General features: G+C 47.1%; 1 protein-coding gene across 17 annotated transcripts in view; it reads right to left on the bottom strand.

Annotated features, from left to right (window-relative positions):
* The window catches only part of PTK2 (protein tyrosine kinase 2), a 252,208-nt gene that overhangs the window by 38,230 nt on the left and 197,562 nt on the right, over positions 1–16,416 (bottom strand). For all 17 annotated transcript variants that reach the window (XM_049854317.1, XM_049854311.1, XM_049854312.1 and 14 more), the window contains 2 exons: positions 15,552–15,641; positions 12,330–12,534 (listed from right to left, as the gene is read on the bottom strand). In XM_049854317.1, coding sequence (XP_049710274.1) covers positions 12,330–12,534; positions 15,552–15,641 — 295 coding nt within the window. The remainder of the gene's footprint in view (positions 1–12,329; positions 12,535–15,551; positions 15,642–16,416) is intronic.

Here is a 16,416-nt window from a genome sequence, read left to right as displayed (position 1 = left end):
AAAAGTGCGCAGTGGACTGCAGACCTAGGGTCATGAATACAGAGACCTCAAACTGCAGGAAAAATGGCATTTTGATGTAGTGGTGTTTCCCACCCCAGAACTACAAAAAGTGATTTCTTTTAAAATGGTAACCTCTTTCTATTTCTGGCACGGATAAGGAACTCTCATTTGACCAACCCTCTTGCAAACAGCAACTGTAAACCCTGGCTAGAACGTAAGGAACAACTATATGGAAGCACGGGAGAGCAGCCCAAAGCAGTCAGATTTTGGAAAGGAGCTAAGAACTAGAAGAAGGGAAGGGCATTGCTAGCCAGGAGGCACGCCCCTGTCTGACTGGTATCAGAAGAAAGTCAGAGGGGGGAGCCCCAAATTCTGTGTTCAAATTCTACCCAAGTCTCTGGCTGACCTCTGAACCTGGACACACAGGGCAGACACCAAGCAGCCCAGCTAAGGCTGGAAGTGAGCTGAGATTTGAACTGGCTCCCACAGCAGGGAGAAAGAGTTTGAATTTGAAATCAGCCAAGTTCACTGACTGCTCAAACAAACAAACGAACAAACAGAACTTTACAGAATCAGGAGGTCCAGTGAAGTCCAAGCGTGATCAATACAGTGAAAACCACATCCAGACACATCCTAGTCCAGCTGCCGAAATACAAAGAGAAAGAAAACCGTGAAGGCAGCCACTCTGCATACAGAAGCATGATGATGTGAATGACCACTAACTTCTCATTCGAAACCACATAAGTCCGTAGGCTGTGGAGGAAAATTCTTAAAGTATTGAAAGAAAGAAACAAAAAACTCAAACCCCTGTCAAACCAGAATCCTATAACCAGTGAAAATAAGGACATTTTCATTTAAAACAAAACTACTGGAACCTGCCACCAACAGATCTGCACCACAAGAAATGTGACAGAAAGTTCTTCAAGCTGATTGGGAGCCACATGGAAATAAAATTTTTAGGAAAGAATGAAGAACACTGGTAAACTTGGGGTGAATGGGAAAGACTATTCCATCCCCCCCAACTTTTTTTTAAAATTCTGTTTAAAGCAAACATTATAATCTTTTTTGTGGGATCAATGACACACGGAAATGTAATATATATGACAGCCATGGCATAATGGATCAAGGGATGGATACCGGATTGCTAGAGTTGCAAGCTTTCTATTTTTTACATTAAAAAACAAACAAAAAACCAAACCCACTGCTGTCGAGTTGATTCCGACTCATAGCGACCCTACAAGGACAGAGTAGAACTGTCCCACGTAGAGTTTCCAAGGAGCGCCTGCTGATTTGAACTGCCGACCTTTTAGTTAGCGGCCGCAGCACTTACCCACTACGCCACCAAGGTTCCCATATTTTACATTAGGTGTAATTGTGAACTCTAAGCAGGCTGTGAAACGCTGACCACACACTGAAGTTCCCAGAGCAGCCACTGAAAATACGACGCAAAAGAGATTAGTGAATGCGGAACTTGGAGGGGGCGGCTACGGGGGAAGCAGCCCGGGTGGCACAGTGTTAACGCACTCAGCTGCTAACCGACAAGGTCGGTGGTTCAAACCCACCACCTGCTCTGCAGAAGAAGGACGTGGCAGCCTGCTCCTGTAACGATTACTGCCTTGGAAACCCTAGGGGGCAGTTCTCCTCTGTCCTGTAGGATCGCTAGGAGTTGGAATCGACTCAATGGCAACGGGTTTTGGTTTTGCTTGGTTAAGGGAGAGAAAGAGGTATGTACAGAGATAAGCTACTGGCTTCAAAGTACCAAAGGCTCTTGGCCAAGAATTAACGATCCAACCACAGAAGACTCCTGCTTCTCTCTCCCTTGGCTTTAGGTACACGTTAACTTGGCTGTTGATACGGAGCCAGTGTTCCTAAACTTGTTTTCTTCCGTCCGATTCTTTTCCCTTGCCCCTTTGTTAGCTGAAGTAGAGGAGGGAAGCAACTAGAGTCACTGACTGATGCTTCATTCTCCGGAAGAGGAAGAGAAGGGCATTCATGTCTGCTCTAGTCTTCTTTAAAGCTTTAGGGATGATAACCCTGGAGGCAAAGCCCAGTGTAGGGGGACTCAGAACAAGTAGAGAGAAAACTGGGGAGAGGAGAAATGGTAACAGAAGCAGAACTGATGGGAGGGAATTATGGTGGCTACTGGGGTAAGTCTAAGCATTTCGCTGTGAGTTCTGAAGGTGGGGTTTGGGGGGTTGTTAACAGTAAATGCGTGGCCTACAGCTGAAAGGTAATTGTAGACTTCATCTAGTCAGAGGACTCTTTTCACAAACCAAGACAAGTGGGGAGAACTGAGTAGGACACAGAGAAATACAGGAAGGATGGGGGACAGGGATCCATGAAGTGAGAGGAGGGCACATGGAGATACATCAACAGGAGACAATGCTGGTCTTAGAGTCAGAAGACGAGGCCGTTAGCTGTAGAGTCCAGGGCAGGTCCTAAGACTTTTCTAAGCCTCAGGTTCCTCGAGTGAAATGGTGATGATACCCATCCTTAGGAGTTGCTGTGAAGTTTAAATAAGGTAATAAATGTGAAAATGATCTGTGAATCTAAAGAGACCAGTTTTTATGAAAACACGTTTCAATCTCACTGGAAATTTGCTTCCCTCACAGAAAACCAAACTATGGCGGTGTAACTGTGACAGCTGCATGCAACACTCTGCATGTCTGCTGTGGGTGGGAACCAGTCAAGGGCAAGCCTGGCCCTTAGGTAACAGTCATGGAGACAGAAGGTTCAGCAGAAGCCATTTGAATCTCACTTGTTTCTATTAAACTTAGATCTACTATTTACTGCTTACTTTTTTAGAACTGGAACTCCAGAACACTTAATTCTGGTCATGAGGAACCTGTTCATAGATCAAGAGGCAGTTGCTCAAACAGACCAAGGGGATACAGCATGGTTTAAAGTCAGGAAAGGTGTGTGTAAGGGCTGTATCCTTTCACTATACCTATTCAATCTGTATGCTGAGCAAATACTCCGAGGAACTGGACTATATGAAGAAGGACAGGGCATCAGGATTGGAGGAAGACTCATCAACAACCTGCGTTATGCAGATGACACAACCTTGCTTACTGAAAGGGAAGAGGACTTGAAGCACTTACTAATGAAGATCAAAGACCACAGCCTTCAGTATGGATCACACCTCAACATAAAGAAAACAAAAATCCTCACAACTGGACCAATAAGCAACATCATGATAAAAGGAGAAAAGACTGAAGTTGTCAAGGATTTCATTTTACTTGGATCCACAATCAACACTCATGGAAGCCACAGTCAAGAAATCAAAAGACCCATCGCATCGGGAAAATCTGCTGCAAAACATCTCTTTAAAGTGCTGAAAAGCAAGGATGTCACCTTGAAGACTAAGGTGCGCCTGACCCAAGCCATGGTATTTTCGATCGCCTCCTATGCATGTGAAAGCTGGATGACAAATAAGGAAGACCGAAGAAGAACTGACGCCTTTGAATTGCGGTGTTGGAGAAGAATACTAAATACACCACAGACTGCCAAAAGAACGAACAAATCTGTCTTGGAAGAAGTACAACCAAAACGCTCCTTAGAAGCAAGGATAGCTAGACTATGTCTCACATACTTTGGACATGTTGTCAGGAGGGCTTGGTCCCTGGAGAAGGACATCAGGCTTGGTAAAGTAGAGGGTCAGCAAAAAAGAGGAAGACCCTTAATGCGATGGATTGACGCAGTAGCTGCCAACGATGGGCTCAACCATAACAACGATTGTGACGATGGTGCAGGACTTGGCAATGTTCCGTTCTGTTGTATACAGGGTCGCTTTGAGTCAGAACAACAACATTTACTTTTTATTACTGGTAAGGCTAAGAACCAAAAATACCTTAAAGATCAAACGCTGTGAGCATTTTAAGACATACGTAAGGGTAACACCGATGACTCTTCTAGATACCACCTGTAGGTATGGAGACCTGATTAAGCAGCAACGGGAAGGCAAATACTGGCAAGATGACTAAGGAGGAATTTAGATACCACCTTTGAAAGGAATTTTGGAAGCAAATACAAAACCACTTAAAAAAAAAAAAAACCCCACAGAGAAGTACAAGCAACCGCGTGCCATTAATCAGACTGGGAGCTTCTAATTCAGCATTTACACTGTAGGACAACTGAAGAAGCAAACAGGATTTGATACAACTGACGTAACACGCTGCTCCCCAATGAACAGTTTAAAACCCATGTCTCTGTAAGGCATCTATAAAGTGTCCAAAGAGATGGGTGCTGTATCTTGATATCTGGTAATAACAGCTGACGCTTCGAAAGCACCTCCTATGTACTAAGTAGGCTATGTACACCACCTTCTTTACATTCCACAAGAGCCCTAGAGAGCAGCCCCGTTTTACAAAGACAACGAGGCTTAACAATGTTCTCCAAGGACAAGGAGTTGATGGTGCCAGGACTCCAACTCAGACCTGTGTGACTCCAGAGCTCAAACTCCTAACAGTTTTGTGTCTGCTTATCTCAAAATGAAATTCAAATAATTAGCCTCCTTCCCCGGAACGGTTAATGGTAACTGGTAACTTTCTGTCTCCCCAGGTAATAATCTTATAAACCCATAGATCTTCGGAAAAAGCTTTGTTGTTACCACTAGTCAAGCAGCTGGCACTTAGTGTGTACCTGCTGTGAGCCACACACAACTTACAGTTTAGCCGCACTGTCTCACTGCATCCTGAAAACAAGAATGTGGGTAGTATTTTACAGGGAGGTTAAGTAATATACCACAGGTCACCATCTTTGAAAAATTCAACCTTCATGATCATATGACCCCAAACACCTGGCTAAACTCCTCCACCTCAAGCATCTTCTGTGCTGGTACTTACGTAGATGACACACATGCACACCTACACACATTCTGACACATGTACTCCTGCACACACTCACCGTTTAAGGGATCGCTAGCGGGAGCCCTGGCAGTGCAGTGGTTAAGAGTGTGGCTGCTAACCAAAAGGTCAGCAGTTCAAATCCACCAGCCGCACCTTGGAAACCCTATGGGGTCAGTTCTACTCTGTCCTGTGGGTTGCTACAAGTCGGAACCAACGTGATGTCACCTAACAACAAGAAGAGCCTGAGCTGGCAGTCTCACAGGCCAAAAGAAATACAGTTTGTAATCCTGAGATTCTCTGTAACTTCACGTGGCTATGACACTGAGACCCAATGTGAAGAAAACGCAGTAAGTGTACCTTGCAGCCCTCTGAGGTAAGTTATAGCCCTGCCCAAGCAGGTTCTCCCAAAGGCCAGCTTTGGAGGGTTAAGAAACAAAACATGACAACGGTAAGTTAAAACAAACACCCCCAAACAAAAAGGCCCCCAGCAGCCCCGGAGCTGGAGATGCAGCCCTGCACAGGATGGGTCCCCAGCAGAAAGCTGTGCAGATGTGGACCGATGCTGGGGCTTGGCTCCCGCTGACCCAGAGTCGCCACTGGAGAGCCTCCCTCTCCCTATCAAAAGCTCCAAACTTCCCCTGCTCCACCTGCGGTCCCTGGGGCCACAGCAGTAAAGTGCAGCACATTCCACACAAGACAACAGGCAAACGCAACTAACAGAACAAGAACCGTGAAACTGTCACAGTGCTTCAACGCCCTCAAGCTGGCGCCTTCCCCAGACCCGCCATGCTGCCATTCCTTTCGAGGCGTCCTCTGGTTGATACTCAAATAGTGAAAGGGCACCAGCTTCAGGGATTCCTTGTATCTTTTCTTTCTTTTTAACTGACTAAACGATATTAACAGCTTGCTCCCCAGTCAAGATCCTAGCAGAGAGCACTTCGTGACTTGTGGCCAAGCAAGGGGAATGGTGACAGCTGGAAGCTCAAGCTCCAACTCAGGCCAGGCACCTGACCATACTGAGCCTCAGTTTCCTCATCTGTAAATGGATGGTGCTAATACTGCCTGCATCTCAGAGGGCTGTGCAGGTAAGAGAATCACGTGACCGCTGTTGGCACAGAGCCTGGCTCCGTAAATGCTGGCTCTTACTGTGGTGACTGATAGAGCTGACTGCGCAGGATGGAGACTTGCCGATGGAGCACTTGCGAACGGTCCTCAGGGCACTGCTACCCAGGTTCAGCGAAGAGCTAGGGGGTGGGAGACAGCTTCTGAGGCGACACTAACAGCACCAGTGCTCATTCAGGATATAAAACTGAGGTAAATTTGTCCACACACCACTTATATTCTCGTACCTTAACCCTCACATGTGCAGAAAATGGTTTGCTTAGAAACAAGTAGTAAATTCCCAAAGGTCTGGAAAAAAAATCCCATGGCTGAAGCAAGTGGAACTTATATGTGTTGCTGGGAGCTGTGTAAACTGCTGTACTGACTTGGAAAACTGGCAGTATCCACTAAAGCCAAATACACGCAGAACCTCTGACCTAGCAATTCCACTCTGGGCAATATACCCTCCCCGGGAACTTTCTGTACACGCGTTCACAGAGCACTCATCCTGACACACCTGGAGGGTTTATCAAATTGGAAAGTACCAAATTCCCACAACAGTAGAATGGATAGGTTACTCTAGAATGTTCACAAACGGAACACCACACAGCAATGACAGCCAAGTACAACTACCTGAGGACCACGGATAAGCTCACAAACTAAACATCTGGCAAAACATACCAAAGTCAAGAAAGTAACCTACTGAGTGATACCGTTTACATAAAAACAAGCAAAACCAGTCCATGGTCAGCAAGGTGCGTCTATGGGGCATGAACAGTGGCTGGAAAGGGCGTTTGGTAGGTTTCTGGAGGGCTGGTGATGCTGGTGTCTTGATCTGGATGCTGGTTACATAAAGCGTGTCCAATTTGTGAAAATCTATCGAGCTGTTCACTTTTGGATATGATTATTATACCTTAACAGAAAGTTAAATACCCCAAAATTTTGTTTATTGTCTTTATTTTCCTAGAAAGTATTAAAGAAACTTAACAATGCCTTAAAGTGTTTCTCTGATTTGAGATAAAAGTGACACCTTTTTTTTACAGTGGCACACTGCCTTGGGGGAGAGTATAGCAGGCAAACACAATTTTTGAATTTCAGCTCCAAAAGGGCAAATACCAAATCTGTGTATCATGCGTTGTTTGGTACAGTACCTAAGAAAGAATTTAGATGAATTAACCAGGGACTTAGTTATTTTTTTCACTCGAAAAATATTTAGTACACGCTTATTACCTGCTGGTTGTAAAGCACAAAAACTCAAGTACATATTTGGAGAAAATATCATAGGGGATTGTATTAAAAATATTCTTGGCAAGGAATTTTTCATACTTGGTAACAGGCCATCCAACGGTTAATCTAAATCTACTTCTAAATGAATTCATACCTGACCATGAAACAGGATGCCACAAGAACAGGCTCCTTCAGTCATCGATCAATCCACACAAGTAGGACCAAGTACTTTTCCCATGACTTCACTCAACAAGCTCCATCACAAAAGCTACTTTTCTCAACTCATACAGATAAACTGAGTATAACCCACTGCCATAAAGTTGATTCCCACTCATAGCGACCCTACAGGACAGAGGAGAACTTCCCCATAGAGTTTCCAAGGAGCACCTGGTAGATTCAAACTGCCAACCTTTTAGTTAGCAGCCGTAGCTCTTAACCACTGTGCCACCAGGGTTTCCTAAATTGAGTATACAGCCTGCTTAAAAAAATCCCACAGTAATTTGAGTCTACTTACAGTATTTTTTTTTCCAAATTTATTTTTTCTACAGTATTTTCTTTTAAGGTAGAGAGGGAGAATGGGATTTGGGAAACATTTATTTCTTTATTAAAATCTTGGAGATTTTAAAATGAAAAAATTTAAAAGCTGAATAAAATAACCTACTTATAAAGTTAAATTTTATTGGTCTATTTTATAGCCATATTGTAAATTTTGTTCAAAATGCAAAGTTAAACTCCATTTCTGACTGAAACAGAACACCACAGAGTAAGTGCGCACTCAATCACCTGTGCTAGCTGCATGCAAGAAGACAGCCACAAATGATAGTCTAGGTGTGTTTTAAAAACAATTATATTTACTTCTAAAAATATATTTTGGGGAGTGTTTGGAGCTAATTTACCTTCAACTTCCTTAGGTTAATGCTAAAATCAGCGTACGTGCTCTAAGCCCTTAATTCAGAGAGGGTCCCCCTGCGCACAGGCTCTAGGCCAGGAGGTGAGTGTAGACCTGTCCTCAGTGAGCCTTGGTCTAGTAGGGGTGGTATTCAGTGAGGGTCTTCCTGCACACAGACTCCAGGCCAGGAGGTGAGTGTAGACCTGTCCTCAGTGAGCCTCAGTCTAGCAGGGGTGGCATTCAGTTGAGGGTCCCCCTGAGCACAGGCTCTAGGCCAGGAGGTGAGTGTAGACCTGTCTTCAAGGAGCCTCGGTCTAGCAGGGGTAGCATTCAGTGAGGGTCCCCCCTGCGCACAGGCTCCAGGCCAGGAGGTGAGCGTAGACCTGCCCTCAAGGAGCCTTGGTCTAGCAGGGGTGGCATTCAGTGAGGGTCCCCCTCTGCACGGGCGCCAGGCCAGGAGGTGAGTGTAGACCTGTCCTCAGTGAGCCTCAGACTAGTAGGGGTGGCATCCAGTGAGGGTCCCCCTTCGCACAGGCTCCAGGCCAGGACGTGCAGGCGACACGGAGGTGAGTGTGACGACCCCTGTCCTCAAGGAGCTTCAGTCTAGTAGGGGATGGCACATACTAGACTGTGAGCTCCTCGAGGGCAGGAAGAGTGTCTCAGTCATCTTTGCCCCCGTGACCAGCAACAGGCAGAGCCACCTGGGGTGCTCACAGCTACTGGAGGTGCCCAGCAGGGTTTGTGGAACTGAGGTGAACAAAGGAGAGCCGCCGTCTTGGCAGCAGTGGTAAGTACAACAAGAAGAAAAAAGCGATTGGAGAGTTGGGATGAAGGCTCGCCAGCTGGGATATTGTGGAAGAGGCAGCATGTAAAGAAGCCTAGGTGGGCAGAGGGGCTGCAGCAGGTGAAAATGGGTGGCCTCCCTGGCCGGGACGTATAGTCACTTTGCTGTGGTGTGTGTGAGAAGGCTGTAAGGGAAGGAGTAACCCAAGACACCTTCACTGGCCAAGGAGGCAGGAACCCAGTGGAAGTTGTTTTGAGCAAGGGAGTTAATTTTTCACAGTAATGTTTCCAGAAGACAGACAGAAGAAGCACCTGGGTGGAGGGAGCAGTTACGGGGGAGACTGGATCTGCAGACCCTGCAGGAAGGGTGCTCTGGCTGCTAGGAGAGCTGGGGATAGACAGGGTGGGGTGTGGGAGACCTCAAGATGGAGGTGAAGACAAAGGTAACATTTTAACCTATAGGAGGGGTGGAGAAAGGGTTGGCTTAAAGAAGGTGACAGCTTTGCTTTTTGGATAAACACGATGTCCAGCTGGCAACTTAAAATGTAGGCCTGGGACTTGTAAGAAAAGGGCAGGACAGAAACTAAAGACACAGAGAGGTGAGAAGTGAAGCCACGTAAATGGGTATGATAACCAGGAAGAGAGCTGAGAGAAAAGAGGCAGCGGCCGAGGGCAGAGATTTGGCCAACACTCACAGTGGGGCAAGGGAACAGCAAGTCAATGAGGTGAAGGACAAGCCAGGGAGATAGGCTGACAGAAACCCCAAGGATGGCACTGTCCAATTCCATGGAAACGTCAAGAAGGAACATAATAGTTCAGGAGCAAAACAAGAAATAAAGCATTTTCAAAAACCAGCTCCAACAGTAAGAGAATATATAATTAAATTATATGAGAAAAAGGCACTGGGGACTTGTAGCTTGAAGAAGCCTTAGAAGAGTTAAGAAAGCTGTCCAGAATTATCGGAAGGCCTGTCACATGAAGGGCAGAGTAGAGTTGTTCTACGGGGTCCCAGAAAGTGGAACCAGGCCAGTGGGTGAGAGTCAATGGAGGACAGGAAGAACCCTCTGCCCTCCTTCCTGTGGTGGGTTGATCACGCTGTTATCACAAATAACCGTTTACTTCTGTCTCTCCCACTAGACTAAATTCTCTGGGTCTGTTTACTGTTGAATCCACAGAACCTACTTAGGACAAAGCTGGTGCTTAACGAATACTGCAGGATCTTTTATATATCTACCTGTCAGTCTTACTTCTTCCAGGAGACCTTCTCCTGGTAAGGAAATGTGTCTACCAAGCTGCCCAAAGACGAGGCGTGACAGGATGTCTACGAGATCCAAGTACTAAGTGGGAGGCTGGGCTAGATGGCCTTTCAGGATCTTTGGACCCTGATGTTTGGTGATTTTCATGGTGGGGGCGGGGGCGAGAAGACTAAAATTCATCAAGTAAAAGAGAAAAAAATCTCACGGAATCAGGGAAGCTCCCCAAATGTGAAACCCGGCAACGCAGCACACATCACCACATCAAACCCTGGTGGTGGTTTGTAACCAGGCTCTCATCCATGCCCAGGTATCATATTAAAGTATACTTTTTGTTAAAACGCTAGGTCTCAGTGTAGACTCTAATTCAACAAATGTTTGCTGAGCATTTATGAGGTGCCAAGTGCTGAGCTCAGCGCTGGGGGAACAGAAATGAGCAAGCACAGCTGACACCCAGAGTGTCGTGTTCAGCAGGCACCAGACAGTAGAGAGGACACTCTTGTTGCCAGGGAGTAAGGTGGCCCCTGTGCAGACTTGTCCTTGGAGAGGTTTGTCACACCACACGGCCCTCTGTGCTCACCCAGGGGCTGAGGCTTCACAGTGCCTAGCACACAGTACGGGGCAGTGGCAACTGAACAAGCAACGTGGGGCTTTAAATATAACAAGAGAAGTATTCAGAAGGTGCCAAAGGAGTGGCTGTCTCTTTGGGGCTGGGGCTGATTAGGAAGGTTTCCTCAGGAGGCAACATCTGAAGTGGATTCTTAAGACTGTGTGGGAGTTTATCAGGTGGCAGAGGTGGGGAAAGGCACTTCCCGGAGAGGAAGGAGTGAGTGGATGCAGACGTGTAACGGGAAAAACAGTCAGGTACTGCAGGAGCAGAGTGTGGGGAGAGGAAGAAGCATGTGGACATGTAATGGGAGAAACGGGTACTGCAGGAGCAAAGAGTGCTGCGAGAGGAAGGAGTGTGTAGACATGGATGTGTAATGGGAGACAGAGTCAGGTACTACAGGAGCAAAGAGTGCTGGGAGAGGAAGGAGCATGTGGACATGTAGCGGGAGTATAAGTACTCAGGTACCACAGGAGAGAAGAGCATGGGGGAAGGAAGGAACGAGTTGACGTGTAACAGGAGTGTAGGTAGTCAGGTACTACGGGAGCAGGGCGTGGGGGGAGGAAGGAGCGTGTGGACGTGTAACAGGACTGTAAGTAGCTAGGTACTGTGGGAACAGAGTGTGGGGGAGGAAGGAGGGTGTGGACATGTAACGGAAGTGTAGGTAGGCAGGTACTGCAGGAAAAGAGCGCGGGGGAGGAAGGAGCGTGTGGACACGTAACGGGAGTGTAAGTAGCTAGGTACTGTGGGAACAGAGTGTGGGGGAAGAAGGAGCATGTGGACATGTAACGGGAGTGCAGGTAGTCAGGTACTGTGGGAACAGAGCGTGGGGGAGGAAGGAGCGTGTGGACGTGTAACGGGAGTGTAGGTAGCCAGGTACTGCGGGAGTGGAGCACTGGGGGAGGAAGGAGCATGTGGACGTGTAATGTAAGCGTTAAGTAGTTAGGTACTGCGGGAACAGAGCACGGGGAAGGAAGGAGCATGTGGACGTGTAACGGGAGTGTAAGTAGTCAGGTACTGCGGGAACAGAGCAGGGGGAGGAAGGAGCGTGTGGACGTGTAGCGGGAGTGTATGTAGTCAGGTACTATGGGAACAGGGAACAGCACAGGGGAGGAAGGAGCGTGTGGACATGTAACTGGAGTATAAGTAGTCAGGTACTGCGGGAATAGAGCAGGGGGAGGAAGGAGTACGTGGACGTGTAACGGGAGTGTAGGTAGTCAGGTACTGCGCGAACAGAGCAAGGGGGAGGAAGGGGTGTGTAGACATGTAATGCAAGTGTAAGCAGTTAGGTACTGCAGGAGCAAAGAGCGTGGGGACAGGAAGGAGTGGTGGGAGACGAGAGTGGGGAGAGAAGCAGGATCCAATGTTCTGGGCCGTGTGAGCCACGCCGAGTCAGTTAGAGCTCGAGGAGAGAGACCTGAGCATAGTCTGAACTTTAAAGATTTTAAGCCGTACTCCAGCAAGGTAAAAAGAAATGTACATCAACTTAAAAATGAAATCTTTGCACAAGAATGCCTTCAGCCTCAGACGTACGGGTGAAACGATCTGAAGATGCTAGCACTGCAGGTGAGGAGAAGCAGCCACACCTGCCCCCCTCCAGGCCTCTCCACCCTTGCTCCTACCTGAGCTGCGCTTTAAGTTCAGTAAACCTGGGCCGCCTGCTGGGGTCATAGGCCCAGCACTTCGTCATAAGGCTGTAGAGGGTAGGAGGACAATTTGGAGGCATTGGTAATCTCTCCCCATTTTCAATCCGACCGATCACATCATTGTTCTTCACTCCTTGAAAAGGCTTCACACCATGCATCAAAATCTCCCACATACACACACCTGTGAAGTGGGAATGAAAAAATAACAGTGAATTTAGCATGAAGGTTGGGATTCCCAGGTCTCAGCAGTAACGTCACAGTTGGCCCTAGAGTAGCTGCTGTGTGATCCGGGCAAATCATCTAAGCTGAGTAATGTTTAATGAGCTCTATTACAAGACAAGAACAGCGACACCAATATGACACAAACAGTGAAATGGTGAATTATTACCAAGGAAAAAGTCACAATTTTTCTAAGGCTGATTTCCCTGAAAATCCCGTATTAGAAAATAGCCTACCAGCCACAGTGGAATTTCATGGTATTTCAACGAGCCAGCAGAAAAAGCTGAATGAATTTTAAAAGATATTTTCCCCACTTTAATCCACTGCCAACCTCAACCTACTTATTCCTCTATCTCCCTTAACAAGGCTGCTCCAGCCTTGCCCGGGTGCAGACTGGCGTTACCACCTGGGTTGTCTGCTAGCCAGTTGCTGCTTTCTCCACAGGAGATCTCTGGGCCACAAGATCCACAGTGTTGGTAAGGCCTCGCAACACTGGCCTGCACTCTTCCCCCTCAGGGAATCAAATACTTTCTCAGTATCTTCCAAGTAACACATAAGATCTCACCTTTCAAACCACAAACAAAAGCACTAAGATGGAGAAAGATGACCATGTGATGTAGTAAGGAAAAAAGGAAGCAGAAGACGCAGATGCTGGTTGCCCCTAGCATCTTGTTGTCTTCACTCCACACGGTGGCCGCCCTGGGCTTCCTGCCACCACCCAGCAAGCCACAAAGATGCCTCTGCTAAGGCTGAATTTTCCATCGTGATGCCCTTTCTTCTCTTCTTCGCAGACACTCCTCTTTTTAGGTACGTTTGTAACGTAAGTTCCTCTACCAAGCTTTTCTCGATTGTCCCCTGGGAGAAGTTCTTGTCCTCAGATCTACTCCCGTTACAAAGCCTCCCCCGGAAAACTGGTCCCCAGAGGGAAGGGGAACCGTGTCTTTGTCTCTGCATGAGCGCTACCTACCTAACTACCACTACCACAGCAGTGGGAACTGCGTTCTGAGATTAGCCGAAATGCCAATAATTTCAAAGTAAAGAGTCTTTGATAAAAATAATGCCTCAGTTCTGTTTCTCACCAGGAGTCTGAGTACTATCAGTAATAACAATGAAATACCGAGTATCATTTCTTCAATGCTTGCTATGTCCCTGGCACGCTTCTTTGCAGTTTACATACATTATCCTTAGGCTGACATTTCTTTAAATACTGTACTTCATCAAACTTAGGATGCCACTGATTATGGTGGTGTTACGGGCTGCTGAGTCGAATCCCACTCAAGGACCCACGTGCCAGAGCAGAAGTGCCCTATAGCATTTCCTAGGCTGCAATGTTTATGGGAGTAGATCGCCAGGTCCTTTCTCCAGAGGAGCCGCTGGGTGGGTTCAAACAGCTGACCTTTCTGTTAGTAGCTGAGTGCTTAACCACTGTGCTACCAGGGCTCCTTCCACTGATTATAAGATACATCATTATGTGATCAAGAAAAGGGGAAAAACGCTGTCAACTAAACTATGATACAATTCTTACCTCTTACAATTATTTTATTCTCACTGTAAGAGCGTTTTTAAAGTCACCGATACCTGAAACTAATAACTGTGTGAACAGAACTGACAAAGGTCACATGAGAGCAGGCAAGGAAAGTTCCGTTAAAAAAAAAAAGCACCCAGCTAACACCAACTATAAAATGTCACTGATTTTGACACATCCCAGATCCAGAGATGTTAAAATGTGAAAATGAATGGGCATCTGAGGGTCTTTGAAATATGCAATTTCCTTGAGAGGGCCAGTGACTTGCTCTAAAAGCTAGACAGTAATGTGGAGGTCCTGGGATTTGAACTCACATTCACTCGACTCCAGAGCTTTTTCTAAGTATGTCCTGCTATTTCCTGTTTAACTCAAAGTGCCTTTGCCTCACTTGAGGCGCTAGATGGTTATTAAAAACCAGCATGTAAACAGATAACAAATTAAGAACACCTACTTGATGGAATATATATACTAAGTGACTTTTGTTTACAGGAAAAAGAAAGAAGGTAACCTAACAGGGCCTCTCCTCTGAAGAGGTATACAGCCCACCGACAGAATGTGCTCACGAGGCCACTGTACAAGCTCACCAAGTGAGGGCTACAACGGAGAGGAAGCGCTGGGGAAGGACAGAAAGGGAGCTGCTGTCTGGTGGAGCGCCATTATGTTAGACTTCAGGGAAGAAGGGTCATTCGAGGTTGACCTGGAAGGTTGGACAGGATTTCAGCAGGTGTAGTGGGGCACCATAAAAGGTATTCCAGACAGAAGGAGTAAATGAGGAAAGCTGGGCCGAGGGGTGGGGAGTGCCTTCCACATAAAGAGTGAATTTCCATTTTGGATAAAGTAGTTTAATTAGTATGCAATGAACCAGAACCATAATCTCACACCAGTGGGGGAGGTGTTGTAATAATCCACATCAGAGCAAAAAAGAATTAGAAGGAGGAGCAGGAAGGGGAGGTCTACCTTGCAGGAAAGGACAGACTAGGCCTTAAAGAGTAGAAACTACAGAGGAGAAAGGATCATCTTTCCTGCATCGAGGTGAGTCCTGCATGAAGGCACTGAGCACAACCCAAGATGCACTGGGTGGGGGGCTGCCCTAGGCCCGACAGAAATGCTCTTGAAGGGCTGAGCCCAGTGTCTCAAGTACTGGCTCGAGGTGAATAGTCACTCCCGTGACAGGCATGACTGAGACGGCAAAGGGGAAGAGAGAAAGAAGAGACAAGGTATCACCCTGGTGAGGAAAGGAAAGCGAAGGGGGACAAAAAGGAAGAGAGGGACGAGCAGGAGGAGCACGCTCCACAAGCACGGGTGCCTGTCGAATGAACCAAGGAGGAAGCCTGACGAAGGAGGTGGCCAGGTAAGGGGAGGCAAATCTACCTATTCTGGACTGAGATGGTAAGTTTATTTTGTAAAATTTATATAGTTCGTAAAAAAAAAAAAAAACTTTTCAAAACACTCACCAAACATCCACACGTCACTAGCTGAGGTAAAACGTCGAAAATTGATGGACTCTGGAGCCATCCACTTAATCGGCAATTTTCCTTTGGAAGCTAGAAGACAAATTTTAGAAAGTAAGATTTCCCTGTTATCTCCCCAAGGACGTAACACTTACAGCTAGCTGAGCTTTTCAGTATCGGAACGAACAGCTGTAAGAGTTGACACCTTGGATCTTGTGTTTCCTGGGAGAAGTCTTTTCATTTCCTGGCTGTCTGAGGTCACTGCGGGTGGTGGGGGATCAGGCTGGGGAGGGACGTAAAGCACAGCCCTTCCCTCCATACAGAGGACGACAGCGGGAGGTGCGGGCAGCTCCGTCACAGAAGGTTCCACAAGTCACAAAACAGATCCTCATCCGTAGGCTGGAACCCTTGCTTTACAAACAGCCCGCTAACCATATGCCTGCATCAGAAGGCGGTGATGGAATGGAAGCATCTACTTTTTTAGGAAGGGCCAAAACCACCCCGCTTTCGAGGCCTGAAGTATAACGTGTCACAAAGGGAAACAGCCCACACCCACCAACCTCTCCCTTGGCCTCTGAGTCACCAGGTGAACAACCGGAGCACCTTTACTCAGGGGCTCTCACTCTAACGGTAGGAACAGAAGCATAGCCGCCCTGGTGTGGGGGACAACAGCCATGTCTAACGCATGCCTCAGGGTGGAGAGGACACAGTGACTGACAGCCCCTGGCAGGGACGGATGCAGGGAGAGGACGCCTGGGTGGAAGGAGGTGGCTGGGGGAGCTGGACATGCAAAGGCCCAGGAAAGACTGCCGGGCTCAAAGAGGCTTGCGATCCATTTTGAGCTCATTTTTATATAACATGTGAGGAT

The sequence above is a fragment of the Elephas maximus genome, chromosome 15, assembly GCF_024166365.1.
Source record: "Elephas maximus indicus isolate mEleMax1 chromosome 15, mEleMax1 primary haplotype, whole genome shotgun sequence".
NCBI classification, from domain to species: Eukaryota; Metazoa; Chordata; class Mammalia; order Proboscidea; family Elephantidae; genus Elephas; species Elephas maximus.
This window is presented reverse-complemented; position numbering and strand designations above follow the sequence as displayed.